Source organism: Coregonus clupeaformis, chromosome 25, assembly GCF_020615455.1.
Source record: "Coregonus clupeaformis isolate EN_2021a chromosome 25, ASM2061545v1, whole genome shotgun sequence".
NCBI classification, from domain to species: Eukaryota; Metazoa; Chordata; class Actinopteri; order Salmoniformes; family Salmonidae; genus Coregonus; species Coregonus clupeaformis.
The window spans coordinates 5,475,317-5,501,097 of NC_059216.1; the positions used below are offsets into that span (position 1 = coordinate 5,475,317).

At 43.3% G+C, this 25,781-nt stretch overlaps 1 protein-coding gene across 1 annotated transcript; it reads right to left on the bottom strand.

Moving 5' to 3' along the window:
- Nucleotides 1–1,122: 1,122 nt before the first annotated feature.
- LOC121539359 (sphingosine-1-phosphate phosphatase 1) lies at nt 1,123–24,803 on the bottom strand. Its single transcript, XM_041847784.2, has 3 exons — nt 23,618–24,803; nt 20,503–20,592; nt 1,123–3,001 (listed from the first exon to the last, which is right to left on the bottom strand). Exons 1-3 carry the CDS (start codon nt 24,491–24,493, stop codon nt 2,450–2,452), a joined length of 1,518 nt encoding a protein of 505 aa, XP_041703718.2. The 5' UTR covers nt 24,494–24,803; the 3' UTR covers nt 1,123–2,449.
- Nucleotides 24,804–25,781: the final 978 nt, after the last annotated feature.

Below are 25,781 nucleotides of genomic sequence, written 5' to 3' on the forward strand. Positions count from 1 at the left end.
AGGTGTTATGGTGTGGGGGTGCTTTGCTGGTGACACTGTCTGTGATTTATTTAGAATTCAAGGGACACTTAACCAGCATGGCTACCACAGCATTCTGCAGCGATGCGATACGCCATCCCATCTGGTTTGGGCTTAGTGGGACTATCATTTGTTTTTCAACAGGACAATAATGACCCAACACACCTCCAGGCTGTGTAAGGGCTATTTGACCAAGAAGGAGAGTGATGGAGTGCTGCATCAGATGACCTGGCCTCCACAATCCCCCGACCTCAACCCAATCGGATGGTTTGGGATGAGTCGGACCACAGAGTGAAGGAAAAGCAGCCAACAAGTGCTCAGCATATGTGGGAACTCCTTCAAGACTCTTGGAAAAGCATTCCAGGTGAAGCTGGTTGAGAGAATGCCAAGAGTGTGCAAAGCTGTCATCAAGGCAAAGGGTGGCTATTTGAAGAATCTCAAATATAAAATATTTTGATTTGTTTAACACTTTTTTGGTTACTACATGATTCCGTGTTATTTCCTAGTTTTGATGTCTTCACTATTATTCTACAATGTAGAAAATAGTACAAATAAAGAAAAACCCTGGAGTAGGTGTGTCCAAACCTAATGCTGGTACTATATACACTACCATTCAAAAGTTTGGGGTCACTTAGAAATGTCCTTGTTTTGTTTTTTTTCTCCATTAAAATAACATCAAATTGACCAGAAATACAGTGTAGACATTGTTAATGTTGTAAATGGCTATTGTAGCTGGAAATGGCAGATTTTTTATGGAATATCTACATAGGCGTACACAGGCCCATTTATCAACAACCATCAGTCCTGTGTTCCAATGGCACGTTGTGTTTGCTAATCCAAGTTTATAGTTTTAAAAAGGCTAATTGATCATTAGAAAACCCTTTTGCAATTATGTTAGCACAGCTGAAAACTGTTATGCTGATTAAAAAAGCAATAAAACTGACCTTCTTGAGACTAGTTGAGTATCTGGAGCATCAGCAATTGTGGGTTCGATTACAGAATCAAAATGGCCTGAAACAAATAACTTTCTTCTGAAACTCGTCAGTCTATCCTTGTTCTGAGAAATGAAGGCTATTTTCTTTCGAAAACAAGGACATTTCTAAGTGACCCCAAACCTTTGAACGGTAGTGTGTGTGTGTGTGTATATATATATAAATATATAAATAAAATGTGTGGCTCTAGTCCAGTCACTATGGACATGGAAGAGTTCTAAAGAGAGGATGCAAAGGAAGGTAGATAGGGAGGACGGTTGGGGGGACATGACGAAGAGAGAATCAAGGGGGTGAAACATACAGTGAGAGAAAAGAGTTGCCAAAGTGTTCATTAAAGTACACCTGGAAGATAAACTGTCTAGCTTAGTTATGTTGAGAGGCTTTCCATGTGAAATCCCTCTGTGAATGCAAATTATGTTTGAACAAAATGACCTGCATTTAAGCAGAACTTAGCTCCTATACTTATTTCTAGTGCAGCTCTCTCCTCTCTCTGTCAAACCCCTGCCGCGTGCATGCCTTTACCCTTGGGGTTGGTGTTATCTCCTCTAAACCTCCCTTATCCCCTCCAAACACGAGACCCGCAGGAAGTGATTGCGTGTGGTCATGTGCATCCCCTCCTGTAAAACAGGAAGTTCCTCACTGTGTGTCTAAGCCAAGTCCTCCTGACGCTTAAAACAATCCTACTTTTAACCCTCTGACCTATAGGGGCAATGTCCTGTCCTCTATATATAACACAGTGACCAAGTGACGCCGCTGCATCATATGTGCCCAGCCCCAGTCATGGCTTTTCTCCCATCAGTACACAGTAAAAATCAATATATTCAAACCTCAACGGATCATCTTCAAAATCAACAATAGATAAAAAGAGCCCTTTAGAAAAATAGATAAGAGAACACAACCAGGAAGCAGACTGAATTCATCAGATTAGAATTGATTCCTAATTTTCTCCCAAGTACGAAAAAGCAGATAAAGTATTTTAAATAAATACTCAGGATAGACAATGTAGGTATGGTTAGGGAAGGGGTGACTAATAATAGACAGAATTATTAGTCTGGTTGATCCCATAACTTGCCCTGATGCCCAAAGCCAGAAAAATACAAAGGCCCTTGAGTTCGCTAAAATCATTAGTGCATTTCCTTTCAAATTGAGACCATAAAATGGGAAATTAAAGATAAACAAATTCTGATTGAATAAAAAAAATCAAAGTAAGATACAGGGAATAGGATTTAGTAATCAGTGCTGACATCCTGTCAACTCAAGTCTTTAGGAGTTCCCTGATAAGAGGTTTCTGTCGTTAGAGCTGGCAGGGACAAGGGTTAGTGGCAGAGGGGGTTGGATGTACAGGATATGTAAGGTGTGAATTTCCCATGTTCCTATGGGCTTGGTTTTAGATGAGCAGGGTGAGGGCAGGGGACTGGGGGATCCACAAGGCTCTCTCATCAGGACAGCTGCAGGAAGGTGAAGAGCTGGGGTACCAGGAAGATGGTGCTGAAGCCCACCGTGCTGTACACAATGTACCTGTAGGGCAGCTCGACCTCCATGTGCTGTCGGGCCTTCCTCAAGTCTCCACTTGGGATGCCAGAGATACGGCAGGCCAGAGGGATGGTGATGGCCTTCATGAGGGCCCTGATGGCCAGCAGCACCAGTACACCCAGGCACATCCTCAGCATGGCTACGACCAGCAGGGCGGCACTGAGGGCCGGGGGGGACAGGGGCAGCTGGTCCAGCGGGGGGTCGGGCATCAGGCCCAGGTAGTGGTTAAGGTGGGAGGCTAGGGCCATGCCAGCGCCAGTGCCCAGGATCTGAGCGGTATCGCCCCGCGAGGTGCTCCAGGTGTCCAGGGTGAAGGAGAAGAGGCCCATGCCCAGGTGCAGGGAGATGATGATGAGGGGAGCGTAGCGGTACGTCAGGTTGAAGTTGTCAATCAGGTCCAGCGCCGGCTGGAATACCACCAGGATCAGGAGGCTGTACAGGAAGCCAGCAATGACGTCCTGGAAACAACAACATCAACAACTTAGTAAAGTATAAATTATACAGACAGCACTCCCTAATACATTCATTTAATCTTAACAATGCTTTAATCATGTGAGTAATGTATGACAGAGTTTTTTTTGTGTGGAAATGTCACAATAGAGGAAGACAAAGTGGGGTTGTCACTAGTTACAACAGCCACAAAGTCAGAAGGTCTGCCTACTCGACCAATCAGTTGAGGGAGCGTGATGACGTGTATGCCGGCACAGAAGGCCCGCCTACCCGACCAATCAGATGAGGGAGTGTGATGACGCCGGTTCGCGGGAAACGACTCCTTTTCGAAATGGCATCTTGATTTAAAGTTTGAGGACCAAATAACTATATAAATAAATGTGGGAACAAGAATTGGCAACGTCACTAAAATGCATAACATTGAGAAAATACAAAAGTTTTGGGCAAAAGGGTATGTTGTCCTTTCTAGTAGCTAACTTTTGCTATTCTCATCTAAAATTAGCTAGCATAAGGGATTCCATTCCAAGCACAGAGGAGTTATTCAATTTGACAGATCAACCTTGTTAGTTTCCCTACTAGCGTTTCATTCTAATAGTAATATCATATTCTTGACCTTCAACAGCGAAAAAGTATCCCATTCAATGGTGTTCCGTTTCAAGGTGTGGGCACAAAGACACATGAATGCCAACAGGGGAAAGACAGACAAACCAAACCCAAAGAGAAATATGCTGCTGAAATGAACAAGGCGGCAGTAAGTTTAAAGATAGATCACTTTATACCATACACTTTTACAACATTAAGAGTGTGCAAAGCTGTCATCAAGGCAAAGGGTGGCTATTTGATGAATCTCAAATATAAAACATATTTTGATTTGTTTAACACTTTTTTGGTTACTACATGATTCCATATGTGTTATTTCATAGTTTTGATGTCTTCACTATTATTCTACAACATAGAAAATAGAAAAAAATAAAGAATGAATGAGTTGGTGTGTCCAAACTTTTGACTGGTACTGTATATGTAACAAAATATCTGTAAAAAACATATGTTTTTTTTGTCCTCCGAAGAGGGAGGTGGATGGGCCAATAAAATAAATACAAATAAAGAGTATGTGGGGTTAGGGTGGTGAGTTACCCCTTACACTGTAAAGAGCTTTGGGTGTCTAGAAAAGTTCCATGTAAGTCCAATCTATTATTATTATTAAATGTTTTGCCATCTTCCATAGCTTAAAGACCATGCCTTTGTACAGAGACGGAAACCGGTAAAATATCCCAAAATGGTAGACTGCAAAGCTATGTTAAAGCTGCAATATGTAACTTTTGGGGCAACCCGACAAAACTACCATAGAAATGTGAGTTATAGATCTGTCACTCATGGAAAGCAAGTCTAAGAAGCAGTAGATCTGTTCTATGTGTACTATTTCTATGCTTCCTGTTTTTAAGTTTAGTTTTTGCATCTTTTACTTTCGGTTTTGTACACCAGCTTCAAAACAGCTGAAAAATATATTTCACAGCGGTTTAGATGGTACAATGATTCTCTACACCAGTGGTTCCCAACCAGGGGTACTAGGACCCCTGGGGGTACTTGGCCTATCCACAGGGGGTACTTGAGAAGATTCATGAGACCATAGGCTTACTGTTAAAATGCACGAGGGGGTACTTCAGGGGTTCTCCAAGCAGAGCAAAATTCAGTTGGTGGTCCAGCAACCGAAAAAGGTTGAGAACCACTGGACTACACAATACTTGCTTGTTTTGTCACATAAACTGAAATTAGGCAAACTATTCTAATTTTAGCAACCAGGAAATGGCAGAGTGATTTCTGCATAGTACATCTTTAAATAAATAAATGACTATAGTAAGTGTCTAGATGCCAAATAAAGTAACAGGTTTGAAGTCTTCTTAAATTTAGGCCAAAAATCTGACAATTTCTAAAAAATGTATTTCTGTGAAACTTTGTACGTTTTAAAATCTAAACTCAAGAGGTGTCAATTTGTTTGTCTACATGCCATTTTAAAAACATTGCAGGCAGATATTGGAGTAAACCTATTTTGGGTTAAGACAAGTTACTATGAGTTTGAATTAGACATCCGATTAACACTTTGCATTTATAATGGTTTGGTTTTACTATATCTAATAAATAACCAAATCATTGATGGATAATTAGACAAAAGAAATGCATGTCTCTCGTCTGCCCCTTCAAGCTGGTCGGCATACGCGTCACACTCCCTCATCTGATTGGCCATTTCCCACGAACCGTAAACCGCTATACGCATCATCACACTCCCTCATCTGATTGGCAGAGTAGGCGGGCCTTCTGACTTTGTGGCTGTGGTAACTAGTAAGGACCATAAAGTGGTGGTGTGACATGTTGTGCAGAAAAAGGATTGGCAGAGGAGAACAACCCATCGGGGGGGGCAGGTTTCCTCGGAGTAGAATCAGGCCAGGGGTCATGAAACAGGCTACTCTGTTTAACACAGAGAAAAATGACACAAACGTCATCCTGTGCTCATGTGTGTTTTGGGGACGTTGTCGTTCCAGATCATTCTCATTTAGTGTGCGATTCCATGGAGGCCACAGAACAAAGACTATGCACACAAACAGCCTAATGTGACTCGTGTCCAATAAACCTTAAAGCTCATTCTCTACAGTGATTATTTTCCTGGGGAAGGTATGAGCAGGGTCCAATTACATATGTGTTAAAGGATGTTGTGTGAGACAGTCTATCTACGTTTGATTTTCACTTTAACCTGCTTACTGAGTATACCCCTCTGGTTACTGAGCTACGGCTCAGTAACCAGAGGGGTATACTACGATGGAAGCTAGAACTACTCAGACTTTTATAAAGCTAGCCAGCTTCAGTTAGCTTCACATTCCAGCTCAGGCTTAATCCATACTACAAAGGTTGATATTGGTCATGCAGTTGCCACTAACTCAAGCAGGCTTCGCCAAACTATTCATTGAAACAATGCATAACCATCAATCCATGGTCGAGTCAGTGTCACAGTTTAATTTTTTCAAAAATCAACATGAAAGAAAAGTTTTCTTGCAAATTCAGCAGGCTATGGTATGAAACAGGCTATTAGAAGTGCCGTCATTCTTTTATTACGTATCGTTAATGCCGTCTTTGATGTGCTTTGGTGTGCTTATCAATGCACAATCACCTTTTCCCTCCCACTCCTATCGATACAATTATTTTATAATGTCACACAAAGGTTTTACTGTGAGTGAACTTTCAATCGCATCCTGTCATTACTAAAGGTGTAATGTGATAGGTATTTTAATGACTATTTTTAACACAATTTTTTTATTTATTCATAAGATATTTTATCAAATATGGTGGATAAATGAAGTTATCCCACTCAAGCCGTTTACCATTTTAAAAATAGGTCAGTTCCGGTCTGCTTAACGGGGTGGCTCTCCCATAGGCACCAATGCATTAACAGCTGGGTCTGGTCTGTGTATTTCATTGACTGTATTTGAACCAGAAGAAAATGAGGGATTGGGATGTCTCGCTTACACTTCCGTCTCCGATTTAAATCAGTCGTCTTCCTCAAATGAAGGGGATGATGACGCAATCATTGCAAGAGGGAGGGGAATCTGATTTAGTTTATCCTCAACTCGCGGCTCAGTCATTTCATTCAGTTTAAGTAGAGTTAGCCGTGAGTTAGCCTGCCGCAGACCAGGTCAGTTCTGAAGGATTCGTTGCCATAGAAATTTACCTGGCTAAAAGGTGAGCCACTTTTGTGTCCCCAGTTGAACTCAGAGTTGACCCAGCTAGCACATAACGTTATGAGAACTATATGTTTCTAGAGCTTGGTGAGAGTGTGGTTGTATTATGGTTATTTTGCATACAACCTTCCCACAACTTTCTGGGAACGGTGCAGGATAGTTGCTTGGCTTTGGAACATTCTCAGCACATTTAAGGAAAATGTATTCTCTTGGTATTTCATTACTTTAACAGAATGTTTCCTAAAAGTTAAAACATGGTTACATTTAATTTCAATGTTGGTAATGTTCTAGGAACTGGTTTGCCATTGGGAATGTTCTCAAATAGTTCAGAAAACGTTAAGAAACAACGTTCTTCTGTGGGAATTTCAGTGCTTCAGTGTAATGTTTCCTACAGGTTCCTCATGGTTTTATTTAAAAAGTCATGTTCTCAAATTGTTCTAAGAACGTTAAGAAAACGTTCCATAAAACCACAAGAAAACTTTAGTAACGTTCAGAGAACGTTTTAAGAATGTTATTTAAAAATACATACATTCATTTCTCAGCATCAACAAAACTCTCTATCCTCCATCTTGTTAAGTGTGTTCATGTGTTTTGGCCATGCCAATTAAATGGCCACACCTGATCTTAATGAGTGCTTGTTTCCTTTGAAATGGGGTCTGTTTGAATGCACTAAAATTAACAGCTTTGTATGTGTAAAAAAACATGCATGCTAGCTCCATATTGGTGGCGCAAGCTCCATCCTGTTGGCGCAGTGGACTAATTCCATGGATAGAGAACAGAAGATTATAGGTTCGAATCTCACTGATGCCGTGTCACAATAAAACATGTATGTGTTTGCATGATTAATGCCTATGGAAATGAGTTCCCATGTGTCCTATCTGTGCTTGGAGTTTAAAAAAAAGTTAACCCCAAATAAACTAGCAGTGTTATTAAAAGTCTTATTGAAACATTCAGTGAAAGTTAAGGAAGTTATTAAAAAACCTCAAAATAACCTATAATTTCCATTCTCAGAGCGTTAATAAAACCTCCCAGGAAAACTTTCAAGGAATCAGAGTAAAACATTCTCAGAACCTCCCTTTAACCTAAAAATAAACATTCCCAGAACATGCAAAGTTTTCACTTCAGTTCTCAGAACGTTTAAACAACTTTCAGTTTTACCGGTTAGGAAACGTATGGCTTTGTTCCCAGAACCAATGGGAAATCAAAAACGTACGTTCCCACAACTTCCAAGGAACCAAATGTGCTAGCTGGGGACTACAGTTACCTCACTAACTCCTCAAACCTGATTCATAGTATAGGGCTCAGGACAGTTAACTATTTACACTCCAACAGGCCACCCACTGGGCAAAAACTGGTTGAATCAACATTGTTTCCATGTCATTTCTACAAAAAAATAATTATGTGATGACATTGAATCAACGTGGAAAACTGATTGGATTTGCAAAAAGTCATCAACGTAGGGGTATTTCGTCGTTTTTTTCACAACTTTTAACCTAAATCCAATGACATGGTGACATCTTTTGATGACTTCACATTAGTTGACATCTCAACCTAAATTAAATAAAAAATAGATGTTGAAATGATGTCTGTGCCCAGTGGGCAGAGATCATCCTACCTCTACCCCGCTCTCCATGCTGTCAGTCATTAACCCACCCTGGCCTACACGTGTCTATTACAGCCATGGACAAGTCATTCCACGTTCACGTGTTGGCCCTTGGCGGCCTCTCTGTGTGACCTCAAGTGGTAGAATCACTGCAAGGCCACATGTTACAATCAAAGGGAGTTTCAGAGCTCCAGAGGTGAGATAGTCCAAAAGATAGGCCAGATGTACACAGTGAAATAGCTCTAAGAAGCACTTTCAGACCCGCTTCTATTTCCACTACTCACAGGACAAAACACTTACAGCCCAGGGTTTACGTTAGGACAACATGACCGGGAAGATTTTAATTTACCGGCCATTTGAGAAATTTACCAGACCCATATGCATTGGGTGCATAACCCATTACGGCGTCCACCCATGGTGCCCAGAATGATAGAAATCACATTTAGATTACGGTAATGCATTTTAACAGAACATGCAACTCATGTAATGAAGCAGCCAATAAAACGTAATTTTCAAACATTTGCCAAAATGCAATTCGCAGGAAAAAACCGTTCTAAACAGCGCACCTGACAGTGGTTCCATAGTGACAGAGATTAAAATCTCTGTTAGAAATTTAGAAGGGGGAATCTAAAGATGCAACAACTAGGATGGGTTGCTAATATGACTAGGATTGTGCCTTTGGCTTCTGGACCACGAAAGAAAGTTGATATGAAAACCAATAGAACAGGAGAGAAATGGCATGGGTCCAATAGGGAAGTAAATGGAAATACATTTGCCAAAATTATACAATTACTACTGTCTATACAGAAATAAATACAATCATTCAAAGCATTACTTAGCCACAGAGGGATCTAAGATAATTTGTTTCTTTTCAAATCACAAGCTCGTAGGCCTATGCCTATTTGGGAATGCCACAATTTGGGCAGCGCGCATGGCAATAGGCCTAGCTGATTATTGAGTTGCAGTTGTCAGTGAAAAACATCTAAAATATGTGTGAAGATAATGTGTCTTGAGTATAATTAAGAAATGTTGAGACAAGAAGAAGGGGAGGGGTGTGTGGTAAGATATAGGCGAGTCTCCCTCCAGAATGGCTCAGCTGTCTCATTATTTCATTGTGTGAATTGTTTGCCCTTTTGATACTTTTTTAAATAAATTCCCCATTACGTATACAGTGGGGGGAAAAAGTATTTAGTCAGCCACCAATTGTGCAAGTTCTCCCACTTAAAAAGATGAGAGAGGCCTGTAATTTTCATCATAGGTACACGTCAACTATGACAGACAAATTGAGAATTTTTTTTCTCCAGAAAATCACATTGTAGGATTTTTAATGAATTTATTTGCAAATTATGGTGGAAAATAAGTATTTGGTCACCAACAAACAAGCAAGATTTCTGGCTCTCACAGACCTGTAACTTCTTCTTTAAGAGGCTCCTCTGTCCTCCACTCGTTACCTGTATTAATGGCACCTGTTTGAACTTGTTATCAGTATAAAAGACACCTGTCCACAACCTCAAACAGTCACACTCCAAACTCCACTATGGCCAAGACCAAAGAGCTGTCAAAGGACACCAGAAACAAAATTGTAGACCTGCACCAGGCTGGGAAGACTGAATCTGCAATAGGTAAGCAGCTTGGTTTGAAGAAATCAACTGTGGGAGCAATTATTAGGAAATGGAAGACATACAAGACCACTGATATTCTCCCTCGATCTGGGGCTCCACGCAAGATCTCACCCCGTGGGGTCAAAATGATCACAAGAACGGTGAGCAAAAATCCCAGAACCACACGGGGGGACCTAGTGAATGACCTGCAGAGAGCTGGGACCAAAGTAACAAACCCTACCATCAGTAACACACTACGCCGCCAGGGACTCAAATCCTGCAGTGCGAGACGTGTCCCCCTGCTTAAGCCAGTACATGTCCAGGCCCGTCTGAAGTTTGCTAGAGTGCATTTGGATGATCCAGAAGAGGATTGGGAGAATGTCATATGGTCAGATGAAACCAAAATAGAACTTTTTGGTAAAAACTCACTCGTCGTGTTTGGAGGACAAAGAATGCTGACTTGCATCCAAAGAACACCATACCTACTGTGAAGCATGGGGGTGGAAACATCATGCTTTGGGGCTGTTTTTCTGCAATTGGACCAGGACGACTGATCCGTGTAAAGGAAAGAATAAATGGGGCCATGTATAGTGAGATTTTGAGTGAAAACCTCCTTCCATCAGCAAGGGCATTGAAGATTAAACGTGGCTGGGTCTTTCAGCATGACAATGATCCCAAACACACCGCCCGGGCAACGAAGGAGTGGCTTCGTAAGAAGCATTTCAAGGTCCTGGAGTGGCCTAGCCAGTCTCCAGATCTCAACCCCATAGAAAATCTTTGGAGGGAGTTGAAAGTCCGTGTTGCCCAGCGACAGCCCCAAAACATCACTGCGCTAGAGGAGATCTGCATGGAGGAATGGGCCAAAATACCAGCAACAGTGTGTGAAAACCTTGTGAAGACTTACAGAAAACGTTTGACCTGTGTCATTGCCAACAAAGGGTATATAACAAAGTATTGAGAAACTTTTGTTATTGACCAAATACTTATTTTCCACCATAATTTGCAAATAAATTCATAAAATCCTACAATGTGATTTTCTGGCAAAAAAATTCTCATTTTGTCTGTCATAGTTGACGTGTACCTATGATGAAAATTACAGGCCTCTCTCATCTTTCTAAGTGGGAGAACTTGCACAATTGGTGGCTGACTAAATACTTTTTTCCCCCACTGTACCACCAGTAGTAAATGTACCGTTAATCCCATAATTTGGTTACATTCATTTCTGTTAATGCATGTATTAATTACAGTAATTTACTGTTCTCATTCTCAGAGTGGAAACATTGTTTGGAGAGTTCACAACCTGCTACACTTGTGAGAAACAAGTTTTGGTTTATTTCATAACCATAATTTACGACATTTGTCAATTTTTTCCATTGTCTTTTTTTGGAGTGTTCCATGTGAGTAATGAACGTGTCTGGTTTCTCTCTCCTGATAATGTTGAGGGAGTGCGCGGTGTATCAATATGGCAGAGGCTAGTGATCTCGCATTAGTTTACTTTTAACTTTTAGGTTTTTATCATTTTAATTCCGATTTTTAAAGAGTAACCAGGTGACAATGATATTGAGAAACGAAAACGTTATTATTTAAATTAAACTGTTCCACGAAAATGCGCATATGAAAATCATAACTGGCATGCAGAACGGTAGAAATGGTAGGATCAATTGTAAGTTTCCCCAAAACTTTAAACTCATGCTCCGCCTTTGAAGTCTTTATAAAATAATTGCCTCCATGTTTCCATGGTGGGATTTTGCCTATAGGTTACTTTGAAGCAAGGTAAGACATGCCTCATAATATGAAATAAAACATTCAGGTTTCAAACCATTAAGTAGCCTATGTTTTCAAAATGCATTCTGCCTCCAACTCACATTGTAAAGGGGTGGGTGACGTGCTGATAGCCTGTTGCCTGCACTTGAATGGTGAATGGGAGACACAACTGCATTTAGAATAGTTGTGCAATGAATGGGCTTATAAAAGCACGTTTTACTCCAGCTGAGAAGCTGCAGGAGAAATCCAGCTCAAAATAGCCTCTTTATTCTGTGCACGTGTGATAGTTGTGTTGGATAAATAAGAAACATGACGACTAACAAAAATACACACAGACCAATTTTAATACCACTAATTGCAAATTAACCTATAGACCGATAAGCATGACGGTCAAATGTATTTCCATTGATGGGTATTTCCATCAATGAATAAAAAGCATTATTTTGCTTTTATATTTTTTCTCCCGGTCATTTTGGCCGCCAAAAGTTTTATTTCTCTGCCTTTCTTGTTTTTTGGCCCGGCTAACGGAAAACATGTTACAGCCTAACTCACAGTAACCTATGTACCCATGATAAGTATCAATACCAAATTGAATGTTGGAAGTGAAGAGGGTAGGGACAAGTTCAATCTTAAAATGTATTATTCAAGATTGATTATATTACACTGTATTAATTTCAAGTGCAGTGACTTGAAAATAAATCACAATATCCTTCAATGTCTATGACAGTGCCAGGCTTTACCCAGTATGACAGTACCAGGCAGGGAGAGAATGGGACCATCCCCGGCTCCTCTGGTCCAAAGTTTGACTGTTAACTGTGAAGTCAACAGAAAGAAAAGTAGCAGGAAATATTCCATAGGTGGGGTCACTAGAGTTTATATCCTTATCAATGCCCTTGTAATTTATCACCTTTTCTCTTTTAATCATTAAGAATGAGTATCTCATTGTGAATGCTATTATTAGTCTGTCCCAACCGTTGTCTCTATTGGTCCAATTAGGCTAAACCCAGACACCCTTAAAATGTAGCTTGTGCTGATGCTACACTAGCATTAATCTAGTGCTACTCAGTGCTCACTCTAATCCCTTACCGCCAAACCAGGACTCATAAAGCCTATAGAGAGAAATACTGTGAACTGTGGCATACGACCCACAGAATAATTTATGACATAGGCCCTAAATTGCCTACTATTACAGAAAGCATGGGAGGAGGATAGAGAATAGACAACTCCTGATCTCTTGTATTACCTCTTAGATCCTTAATGACTTAATAGTATCAGCTATCAGGCCTCATTAGCTCCGATGACCGTATATTCACAGCTTAATGAGAGACAGGCCTGGAGAACCAGCCTTTGTTAGCCTCTCAGATGCATTCCTGTGTAGGAAAAGAGGGGGAAGCGTGTTCATTGAGCGAGATAAGATTTTAAGTTGATACAAAACACATTAAGCTGTGAAGCCTGGCAGTAGTCAGAGACCACAAATTGATGTTCTACACTCCAGCAGCCCGCAGAATACAGCATCTGATATAATGTCCCTCAGACACAGCATTAATCAAATCAAATCTTATTTGTCACATGAGCTGAAAACAACAGGTGTAGAACTTACAGTGAAATGCTTACTTACAAGCCCTTAACCAGCAATGCAGTTAAGAAAAAATAAGTGTTAAAGTATTTACTAAATAAACTGAAGTAAACAATGAAAAAAATGAAAAAAATAAGAAAATAGAAAAAAATCAAATAATGAAAGAGCAACAATAAAATAACAGTAACGAGGCTATATACAGGGGGTACCGGTACAGAGTCAATGTGCGGGGGCACAGGTTAGTCAAGGTAATATGTACATGTAGGTAGAGGTGGGGGGGGGTAGCCATTTGGTTAGCTGTTCAGGAGTCTTATGGCTTGGGAATAGAAGTTGTTAAGAAGCCTTTTGGACCAAGACTTGGCGCTCCGGTACCGCTTGCCGTGCAGTAGCAGAGAGAACAGTCTATGACTAGGGTGGCAGGAGTCTTTGGCAATTTTTAGGGCCTTCCTCTGACATCGCCTGGTATAGACGTCCTGGATGGCAGCTGCTCAGCCCCAGTGATTTACTGGGCCATACGCACTACCCTCTGTAGCGCTTTGCGGTCGGAGGCCAAGCAGTTGCCATACCAGGCGGTGATGCAACCAGTCAGGATGTTCTCGAAGGTGCAGCAGTATAACTTTTTGAGGATCTGAGGACCCATGCCAAATCTTTTCAGTCTCCTGAGGGGGAAGAGGCGTTGTCGTGCCCTCTTCACGATTGTATTGGTGTGTTTGGACCATGACAGTTCATTGGTGATGTGGACACCAAGGAACTTGAAGCTCTCAACCTGCTTCACTACAGCCCCGTTGATGAGAATGGGGGCGTGCTCGGACCTCCTTTTCCTGTAGTCCACGATCATCTCCTTTGTCTTGATCACGTTGAGGGAGAGGTTGTTATCCTGGCACTACACTGCCGCTTTCAAGGAGCGGGACGCTAACCCGGACGCTTATAAGAAATCCCGCTATGCCCTCCGATGATCAGGCCTACCACTGTTGTGTCGTTGGCAAACTCAATGATGGTGTTGGAGTCGTGCTTGGCCATGCAGTCATGGGTGAACAGGGTGTACGGGAGGGGACTGAGCACGCACCCCTGAGGGGCCCCCGTGTTGAGGATCAGTGTGGCAGATGTGTTGTTACCTACCCTTACCACCTGGGGGTGGCTCGTCAGGAAGTCCAGGATCCAGTTACAGAGGGATGTGTTTAGTCCCAGGGTACTTAGCTTAGCGATGAGCTTTGAGGGCACTATGTGTTGAACGCTGAGCTGTAGTCAATGAATAGCACTCTCACGTAGATGTTCCTTTTGTCCAGGTGGGAAAGGGCAGTGTGGAGTGCAATAGAGATTGCGTAATCTGTGGATCTGTTTGGGCGGTATGCAAATTGGAGTGGGTCTAGGGTTTCTGGGATAATGGTGTTGACGTGAGCCATGACCAGCCTTTCAAAGCACTTCATGACTACAGACGTGAGTGCTACGTGTCAGTAGTCATTTAGGCAGGTTACCTTGGTGTTCTTGGGCACAGGGACTATGGTGGTCTGCTTGAAACATGTTGGTATTACAGACTCGGTCAGGGACAGGTTGAAAATGTCAGTGAAGACACTTGCCAGTTGGTCAGCGCATGCTCGGAGTACACGTCCTGGTAATCCGTCTGGCCCTGCAGCCTTGTGAATGTTAACCTGTTTAAAGGTCTTACTCACATCGGCTATGGAGAGCGTGATCACACAGTCGTCCGGAATAGCTGGTGCTCTCATGCATGCTTCAGTGTTGCTTGCCTCGAAGCGCGCATAGAAGTCATTTAGCTCATCTGGTAGGCTTGTGTCAATGGGCAGCTCACGGCTGTGCTTCCCTTTGTAGTCCATAGCAGTTTTCAAGCCCTGACACATCCGACGAGCATCGGAGCCGGTGTAGTAGGATTTAATCTTAGTCCTGTATTGACGCTTTGCCTGTTTGATGGTTTGTCGGAGGGCATAGCGGAATTTCTTATAAGAGTCCGGGTTAGCGTCCCGCTCCTTGAAAGTGGCAGCTCTACCCTTTAGCTCAGTGCAGATGTTGCCTGTAATCCATTGCTTCTGATTGGGGTACGTACGGTCACTGTGGGAACGACGTCATCGATGCACTTATTGATGAAGCCAGTGACTGATGTGGTGTACTCCTCAATGCCATCGGAAGAATCCCGGAACATATTCCAGTCTGTGCTAGCAAAACAGTCCTGTAGCTTAGCATCTGCGTCATCTGACCACTTCCGTATTGAGCGAGTCACTGGCACTTCTCCGCTTTAGTTTTTGCTTGTAATCAGGAATCAGGAGGATAGAGTTATGGTCAGACTTGCCAAATGGAGGGCGAGGGAGAGCTTTGTACGCGTCTCTGTGTGTGGAGTAAAGGTGGTCTAGAGTTTTTTTCCCTCTGGTTGCATATGTAACATGCTGGTAGAAATTAGGTAAAACGGATTTAAGTTTCCACTGCATTAAAGTCCCCTGCCACTAGATGAGCATTTTCTTGTTTGCTTATGGCCTTATACAGCTCGTTGAGTGTGGTCTTAGTGCCAGCATCGGTTTGTGGTGGTAAATAGACAGCTACGAAAAATATAGATGAAAACTCTTAGTAAATAGTGTGGTCTACAGCTGATCATGAGATACTCTACCTCAGGCAAGCAAAACCTTGAGACTTCATTAATATTAGATTTCCTGCACCAGCTGTTAGACAAATAGACACAGACCGCCACCCCTTGTCTTACCGGAGGCAGCTGTTCTATCTTGCCGATGCAATGAAAACCTAGCCAGCTGTATGTTATCCAGCCACGACTCGGTGAAACATAAGATATTACCGTTTTTAATGTCCCGTTGGTAGGATAGTCTTGATCTGAGCTCACCCAGTTTATTATCCAATGATTGCGCGTTGGCTAATAGGACTGATGGCAGAGGCGGTTACCCACTCGCCGTCGGATTCTTACAAGGCACCACGACCTACGACCCCTATATCTCCGGCTCTTCTTCATGCGAATGACTGGTATTTGGGCCTTGTCCGGTGTCTGAAGTAGATCCTTCGCGTCTGACTCATTAAATAAAAAAATATTCGGGGAGGGTTTGGTTGGCAGGGATGTTCTTGTCCCATCGCGCACTAGCGACTCCTGTGGCGGGCCGGGCGCAGTGCATGCTGACTCGGTCAACAATAGTACGCAAGTATAAACACCATGGGACCACGCAGCCGTCATACCGCTCAGGAAGGACACGTGTTCTGTCTCCTAGAGATTAACGTACTTTGGTGCGAAAAGCGCAAATCAATCCCAGAACAACAGCAAAGGACCTTGTGAAGATGCTGGAGGAAACAGGTACAAAAGTATCTATATCCACAGTAAAACGAGTCCTATATCGACATAACCTGAAAGGCCGCTCAGCAAGGAAGAAGCCACTGCTCCAAAACCGCCATAAAAAAGCCAGACTACGGTTTGCAACTGCACATGGGGACAAAGATTGTACTTTTTGGAGAAATGTCCTCTGGTCTGATGAAACAAAAATAGAACTGTTTGGCCATAATGACCATTGTTTTGTTTGGAGGAAAAAGGGGGTTGCTTGCAAGCCGAAGAACACCATCCCAACCGTGAAGCACGGGGGTGGCAGCATCATGCTGTGGGGGTGCTTTGCTGCAGGGGGGACTGGTGTACTTCACAAAATAGATGGCTTCATGAGGAAGGAAAATTATGTGGATATATTGAAGCAACATCTCAAGACATCAGTCAGGAAGTTAAAGCTTGGTCGCAAATGGGGCTTCCAAATGGACAATGACCCCAAGCATACTTCCAAAGTTGTGGCAAAATGGCTTAAGGACAACAAAGTCAAGGTATTGGAGTGGCCATCACAAAGCCCTGACCTCAATTCTATAGAAAATGTGTGGGCAAAACTGAAAAAGCGTGTGCGAGCATGGAGGCCTACAAACCTGACTCAGTTACACCAGCTCTGTCAGGAGGAATGGGCCAAAATTCACCCAACTTATTGTGGGAAGCTTGTGGAAGGCTACCCAAAACGTTTGACCCAAGTTAAACAATTTAAAGGCAATGCTACCAAATACTAATTGAGTGTATGTAAACTTCTGAGCCACTGGGAATGTGATGAAAGAAATAAAAGCTGAAATAAATCTCTCTACTATTATTCTGACGTTTCACATTCTTAAAATAAAGTGGTGATCCTAACTGACCTAAGACAGGGAATTTTTACTAGGATTAAATGTCAGGAAATGTGAAACTGAGTTTAAATGTATTTGGCTAAGGTATATGTAAACTTCCGACTTCAACTGTACATGAGAAGCAGGAGAGAGGCTACACAGGGTTACTGCTTGGGTAACTACTAACTCCCTTGCCTGTGCCTGGTTGACTGCTCTGTATCACTCCATCAGTGAACTCCCTGAGACATGATACAGGCATCACCAAAGCAACGGTTGCCTGTGCGACCGACAGTCAAACGCAACACTGCAGCCAACCAGGCCAATGACATCATACCAGTAAGCAACAACATCACCCCTTGGGACTTAATTTGAGCTGTGGAAACAAACACACACGTTCTGAAAAACACAAGACACACTGTCACTCACAAACAGCCACTGAGTCAAGATGTACAGTTGATGCCTGTATCATGTCTCAGGGAGTTCACTGATGGAGTGATACAGAGCAGTCAACCAGGCACAGGCAAGGGAGTTAGTAGTTACCCAAGCAGTAACCCTGTGTAGCCTCTCTCCTGCTTCTCATGTACAGTTGAAGTCGGAAGTTTACATATACCTTAGCCAAATACATTTAAACTCAGTTTCACATTTCCTGACATTTAATCCTAGTAAAAATTCCCTGTCTTAGGTCAGTTAGGATCACCACTTTATTTTAAGAATGTGAAATGTCAGAATAATAGTAGAGAGAATGATTTATTTCAGCTTTTATTTCTTTCATCACATTCCCAGGGCTCAGAAGTTTACATACACTCAATTAGTATTTGGTAGCATTGCCTTTAAATTGTATAACTTCAGTCAAACGTTTCGGGTAGCCTTCCACAAGCTTCCCACAATAAGTTGGGTGCATTTTGGCCCATTCCTCCTGACAGAGCTGGTCAGGTTTGTAGGCCTCCTTGCTCGCACACGCTTTTTCAGTTCTGCCCACACATTTTCTATAGGATTGAGGTCTGGGCTTTGTGATGGCCACTCCAATACCTTGACTTTGTTGTCCTTAAGCCATTTTGCCACAACTTTGGAAGTTTGCTTGGGGTCATTGTCCATTTGGAAGCCCCATTTGCGACCAAGCTTTAACTTCCTGACTGATGTCTTGAGATGTTGCTTCAATATATCCACATCATTTTCCTTCATGATGCCATCTATTTTGTGAAGTGCACCAGGCCCTCCTGCAGCAAAGCACCCCCACAGCATGATGCTGCCACCCCCATACTTCACGGTTGGGATGGTGTTCTTCGGCTTGCAAGCAACCCCCTTTTTCCTCCAAACATAACGATGGTCATTATGGCCAAACAGTTCTATTTTTGTTTCATCAGACCAGAGGACATTTCTCCAAAAAGTACAATCTTTGTCCCCATGTGCAGTTGCAAACCGTAGTCTGGCTTTTTTATGGCGGTTTTGGAGCAGTGGCTTCTTCCTTGCTGAGCAGCCTTTCAGGTTATGTCGATAAAGGACTCGTTTTACTGTGGATATAGATACTTTTGTACCGGTTTCCTCCAGCATCTTCACAAGGTCCTTTGCTGTTGTTCTGGGATTGATTTGCACTTTTCGCACCAAAGTACGTTCATCTCTAGGAGACAGAACACGTGTCCTTCCTGAGCGGTATAAAAGCTGCGTGGTCCCATGGTGTTTATACTTGCGTACTATTGTTTGTACAGATGAACGTGGTACCTTCAGGCATTTGGAAATTGCTCCCAAGAATGAACCAGACTTGTGGAGGTCTACAAACTTTCTTCTGAGGTCTTGGCTGATTTTTGATTTTCCCATGATGTCAAGCAAAGAGGCACTGAGTTTGAAGGTAGGCCTTGAAATACATCCACAGGTACACCTCCAATTGACTCAAATGATGTCAATTAGCCTATCAGAAGAAGCCATGACATCATTTTCAGGAATTTTCCAAGCTGTTTAAAGGCACAGTCAATTTAGTGTATGTAAACTTCTGACCCACTGGAATTGTGATATAGTGAATTATAAGTGAAATAATCTGTCTGTAAACAATTGTTGGAAAAATTACTTGTGTCATGCACAAAGTAGATGTCCTAACCGACTTGCCAAAACTATAGTTTGTTAACAAGAAATTTGTGGAGGGGTTGAAAAACAAGTTTTAATGACTCCAACCTAAGTGTATGTAAACTTCCGACTTCAACTGTAGATGTAGAAATGGAGGCCAACAGGCGGGTCCATATTAGGACAGACAGCATGCTAGTCTCACTCTCCAGCTGGGCCTAATGCCTGCCTGCCACATCTGAGCTGTGTGGTCTATTACATAACAGAACAAAACCTTTTTGGGATAGAAAGGTTGGAGAAAATACTAGAAATGGCCTTTTACTTTCTTCTTCAAATAAAGTTTCAGGATAAAAGTCTCATACTCTCTTCTCACACCCTATTTCACAGTGGTGGTGATGACAGCATTGCTGCTTATAGGACAGATGGGTCTGCACTGTAGACCTCAATGCACTACACAAAGGCAAATATAAATCTGTAATGTTCTCATTTCCCTAAACCCCAGAGGCAGACTGAGACTAAACAAGTCTACTGTATAGTCATTTACAGTCTGCAAGGATTCCCATGGAGTTGTGTGGGAGACAACACATAGTGGAGCAGTGTTTATAAACTGTGCCTGAATACATCCCATAGTAAGCCACTGCTTCAATCCAATGCATTTCTTTCAGTATCTGTCTGGTGCTGGGACTAGTTCTTTCTCCACTGGTTCCTGTTATGGGAGATTGGTGATAGTCCCTATGATCATGGAGGAGTAACCTAGATTATGTTAAATTACCAACAACATCCTCTCTCATGTTGTCCCAACTTCTAGCTGGAAGTAGTTGAGGGCCACCAGCACCAGCCTTTATGGGTATGTGGGACAGAAAGACCACCCCCATGGACCAATGTTGCCTGCCATGTGGGGGTCACATAGGTTAGGTATCAAATTCAAGTGCTTTCAAGAAATGCGAACGGTGAACAGTCCTGAATCAACTAGCTGAGTGGTTGACAGCCTGGTTGATATTAGTGTGAATGGCAGGTACCACCACAAATGTGTGAAGTAACGTGGACTTACCAGGATGGAGTGCATACCCATGTAGATGCGGCTTATGCAGACCAGCACACACCAGCACATTGCCAGAGTTAACCCAAACATGAAGGGGTACTGTAGAGAGAGAGAAAGAGGGATAAGGAAGGAGAAAGCATAGCTGAAATTATACTTCAATAGAATACGTCAACCCTTGATCTCTAGCAGGGGTGTCAAACTCATGGTTTTTGTTTTATCCTTTCAATTAAGACCTAGACAACCAGGTGAGGGGAGTTCCTTACTAATCAGTGAGTAAGTACAAGGGAGGAGCGAAAACCCGCAGACACTCAGCCCTCTGTGGAACGAGTCGGACACCTGATCTCTAGGCTTAGGCTATACACTTCTCAGCAATGCTCATTGAAATTGATTTGACATAGACCATTGGGCTAGCACTCAAAGGAATGGGGGCTAAACACACATTGTTCAGTCACACGAGGATTATGCATTTTTTTACACAGCATGCCACTTGAGTCATTTTCTTATCAGATGCAGTGCACTAAAAAGAGAGAGATTGAGAGAGAGAGAGGACTGCTTAGGTTTGCACGCTGGTGAAAGCCTTTTGTTCCTCCGCTTCATTGTGGCTTAAGTGTTTGGATATTGCTAAAATCTCCTCTCTCACAGCTCAGCACAGCACAGAATCCCATGTAACGCCCGGTTGTCCTTCCTCCCACTCATCTGGGACTGAAACCTTGAGGGGAAATCAAGATGATGACTTAAATAACCAGAGTGAAGCCTAAACTTGCCGCAACACGCATATCATCATACTGGATTCACAGTGCACTACTAGTTCCTCTGCAGAAGTGACCACACATATGGTTGGAGATTTCAGTGTCAAGCAAAAAGTAATTTGTCCATCCACCTTGCCAGTGAACAATGCCTCACTAAAGGCTTTACACACAAGAGACTGAGAAACACGAGGGGAACAGAGAGAGAAAGAGAGAGAAAAAAGCTAATTTCTATGTGTGTGGATTAGCCTGCTGCCCTACTGCCTACTGCATGCTGGCCTACTGCCTGCTGGCCTACTCCCTGCGTCCTACTGCCTGCTGCCCTACTGCCTGCTGGCCTACTGCCTACTCCCTGCGTCCTACTGCCTGCTGCCCTACTGCCTGTTGCCTTACTGCCTACTGCCTGCTGGCCTACTGCCTGCTGCCCTACTGCCTGCCCTCCTAAACTGTCCTGATGTCAGTGTGTCTGTGGGAGCAGAGAGCAGGGGGTTGAGGAAACCACTAGCCTTGTGGCGGAAGACTGTCAAACAGCCCTGTCTGGCCTGGTCTGTGTCAACACCTGGAGTATCTGTTGAGGGGCCCCACAGCGCCGCATCCATGTTAACATGCTTGTTTGGCTGGACGCCCACTGACAGACCTCTTCTGCTCTGGTGTGTGGTCATACTGCGGCTAAGTCATGTAAACGTTTATGAAGGTGGTGTGTGTACAGCACTGTGCTGTGTGCAGCTTGTGGTTCACTGGCCGCTTGTTATTGAAGAGGATCTCTGCTGGGCTTGTAGCTCTGTGATCTCTTGGTGGTGGTGGATCCCTTCATTACTCAGTTGAGATGCTGACTGGACTGGATTGTCAGTGCAAAGTCTACAGTAGCTACAGCCAAAATAAAAGGTCACATCTGTAAACTTGGTTTGAATGGTTGTCCTCCCGGCCATGCCTGAAGCAGCCTATTGCCAGGGAAATGTTTTTCTCCATGTATTAGATCTGTCCCACAGAGGACCTTGGTTGCCTCTCCCTCTGGCTGTCCTCTCACTGCCAGAGCCTTCATACAGAGAGACATCTGGCTCTAATTACTGGTGCAGGGCCGGGAAGAGTGTTGGGAGGGGGTCTGCAGCACATCCCAAATACTTGCTCTGCTCAGGCAAGTCAGCAGCAGGCATTCCGCATGATGACTACGGCAAGCCAGAGCAAGTCAGAGTCAGAGAGAGGAGGCTGCCACACCCTGCTGTACTGAACCCAACTCTCACTCATGTGTACACTGTCCAGTGTTACTGTAAGGACGATACAAAAACTGCCTAACGAAAGAGCATGTTAGGCCTATCATGTTGAGATGACTGTCTTTTTGAGTCAAATCTGAAACAACACAACGGCTGGGCCGTGGCATAACTCTAGTGCAGAGGAAGAATATGTGAATGGCTTATCTGATGCCCTGCAGGAGGCTTGGGTTCCTCTCTTATCTCCAGGCAGACAGAAAGTGAGCAGTGCAGATACATCAATCCCTCCCCTGCACTCATGGCATGATTCAAACAGCATCATTGTCGCCTCTGAAATGATTCTCCAGCAGAGTTCTTTAGAACTTGGCTGCCAGAGAGAAGGAGTAGGTCAAACTCTAACTCTTTTCCCAACTTTGCTGTAAGTAAGAGTATGTTCTCAGTCAGCTAACCTGGTAAAATAAAAGTGAGTAAATTAGTAATAATAATAGTAGGGACCATATGGCCAGATGTAGATGTAGACCTTACAGACTACTATGTCACCATTTGCATACTGTACCAGGAAACAGGGAATGTATAGGAGGGATGTAGCCTACAGGCAGTGTAGGGGAAGAACGGTGTAATAACAATCTAATGACAGTGGAGCCATGAAGCACCCCTTTCTTTCCTTTGGCTCTTTCATGCTTCATGATGATTTGGTATGAGACAGAGTAATAAGGCCGGGGGCTTACAAAAGACAATACAAATTAGCACTGACTGTGGGAGTAACGCAATATCTTCTCAAACTGCACACTGAAACGAATCATGTCTGAGCCACTGTATAACTCTGATATAATTGTATAATTAACCCTTAGTGTAGCTAGGCTGTTCAATGTTTAGTCAAAATAATGTTGCACTTCACAAGTGACAGCAACATCAACAAACAAATCCATAGATTAAGGGCATCATGTTTACATGACTGTCAGCTGAAGAAGCCTTTGACCCTTGCAACTGTAACTTTAACAAGGTGATGACCCCACTTCTAGTGGGGTGACTAAGAGGAACTTGATGTTGAAACTTTGCCAAGAGGGGAAGCAATTTGATCAAACTGTGCTTTGATACTTCCTCCTCCTAGTTGAAAAGAAGACAGCAACATGCGATTTACTGTCAGCCAATAACACAGCAAAACTTTACCTCCCAACGGCCATAGGTCAGCAGGAACAGTGTGAAGGGAATGGCCGTGCCTGCCATGGCGTGTGTAGAGGGCATACTATACTCAGAGTTGTAGAACATCTCCACCTTAACCACGGGCGGTGAGGCTGGCCTGGACCTGCGAATAACATCCTTGGTGCTCTGGCCAAGGTACATGACCCAAACCCAGACTATGATCAGTCGCCGGCTGACGTAAGCGTCCACGTTCCATATGATGAACGGGAAAAAGGTGATGTAAAACAGCTCATTGCCCAGCTCAGTTCCGAAGGTGAACAGGTAGTACAAAAACGTGTTCTCGATTAAAAACTCCTGGCCCATATCGCCTGTCAGGGAATTTTTGCGCAAGGGCTTGACAGTGCTCCTAGAAGGACTTGGGTGCTCACTAATCCGGACATCAGGTGTCTCAGAGGTGCATTCCACCCTGGACTCGTTGACGCCACTTGAACAGTTTTCTGTGAGGTCCGGTACCCCAACATCACTGGCTCTAACGAGGCGGCAACCGTTCCCGCTGTGCCCGTCCGTTTTCCCCGCAGCAGGAGTGACCATTGCCTCGTTCTGAGAAGCATTGTCTACCCCTTCCTGTTTCAAACTGTTCCCCGGAGAGGTGACTTTCCTCTGCCGAAGACTCTCGGTTTTCTCCCCTTCTCCACCTCCGTTGACAGTACATTTCTCACTTTCACCCTGGAGATGGCTAATGCTGTTGTTGTGCAAGCGAGCTCGCTCCACTTCTTTGGTCTCTGCTGGGTTCCTAGAAAACGTCCCGCGCACACCACAGATCTGCTGAAACCGCGCTACATGAATCGGGTCTTGGAGATAATTGCAGAGTTGTCCAATTTGCCTTATAATATTGTTTGCCATGTTGATTCAGATATATAGCACTGTCTATTTCCTATAAATTACCCGTTCGCTAGCTAGCTAGCCATCTAGCAAGCTTCCTATGCTTTCAAGCAGCAGCTCGTGCATCATTACAGTTATTGCTCATTCCATATAGCCTGTTCCCATAAAATAAACACGTTCATCACGTTTTCCTGTCGAAGGCAGCAACAAGACCGGTTAAAACATTAAGTGATACTGTACAATAATCGGCAAACACGTTTTAAATGACAGAGGCTTTTTCTTGTAGCTAGTTGTCCTGGAACCTCCGCTATCTCAAGTAGCATCCGGTTAATGATAGATCTATGAAGTGCTCGGGAACGCGCACGCATGGGTGACGCACTCAGGATTTCAACGGGATTGCGCTTGTATTCAGGTTAGTACTAATCGATTCCTTTGGACGTCCCTACCCTAAACCATTTAAAACGTCAACTTCAACGGGGTAGGGACATCCCTAAGATTCTAGGGGTGTGTTCGTAAATTCAATCTGGAGTGCCAGAGTGCGCTCAGAGTTCGCTTTGGGCGTTCGTAAATTCAGAGCGGTTCGTTCTCGGAAAGTTCAGAACGCACACTGGACGTTCTGGCTGAGGAGTAGGGTTGATCCGAGCGTTCTGACCTCACAACGGCAGTCAAGCACCCAAGCTAACTTTGGCTAGCTTGCTAGCTACTTCCAGACACAAATGAGAGAATCTCACTCTGACCATTTTACTCGCCCTAGCAGAGCTGGTTAGGGTCTTTTCATGTTATCCAGCGCGTTGGTGACTGTGCTGCTGGCAACAATTTAATAACGTTATTTTGCATAATTATTCAACAGGTGCTCAGCGTTCATAAAGTCATCAGTTATTCTACGCTCTGACACACTCAGAAGAGAGGCGCAGTGTTGCCAACTCCTCAGTAAGGAAAGTAGCTATTGGTTGTCCTAAAAGTCGCTAAATGACGTGATCACCTACTTTGCATAATTGACCATGTGCATGTAATTGTGATGGAGCTGTAGGAGAGAGGAATAACGTCGTGGGAGAGACAAAAAGTGAGTAAAAAAACACCCTAAATATGTTTAGAACTACAAATGAACTTTCTTCTGTCGATTCTTGTTTTTTTTTCATGTCACAATTCCAACCCTCCTCCTTTATCCGGGCTTGGGACCGGCAAAAGTGACCCAAAAGAGACACTCTGGCGGAGTTACTTATTTAAAAAAAATTGTTTTGTTTTTTTGTTTAGTTTTCTTAAGTTTGGTTTGGTTTTTAACCTTATTGTCCACTTAGGAGCCTACAAC

What these genes read in the sequence shown, in the direction of transcription:
- LOC121539359 (XM_041847784.2), bottom strand. Translation starts at nt 24,493, where the DNA reads ATGGCAAACAATATTATAAGGCAAATTGGACAACTCTGCAATTATCTC. An exon ending in TGACCTATGGCCGTTGGGAG is followed by an intron (nt 20,593 to 23,617) that starts GTAAAGTTTTGC and finishes CTCTCTCTACAG; the next exon opens with TACCCCTTCATGTTTGGGTT. An exon ending in TGGGTATGCACTCCATCCTG is followed by an intron (nt 3,002 to 20,502) that starts GTAAGTCCACGT and finishes TGTTGTTTCCAG; the next exon opens with GACGTCATTGCTGGCTTCCT.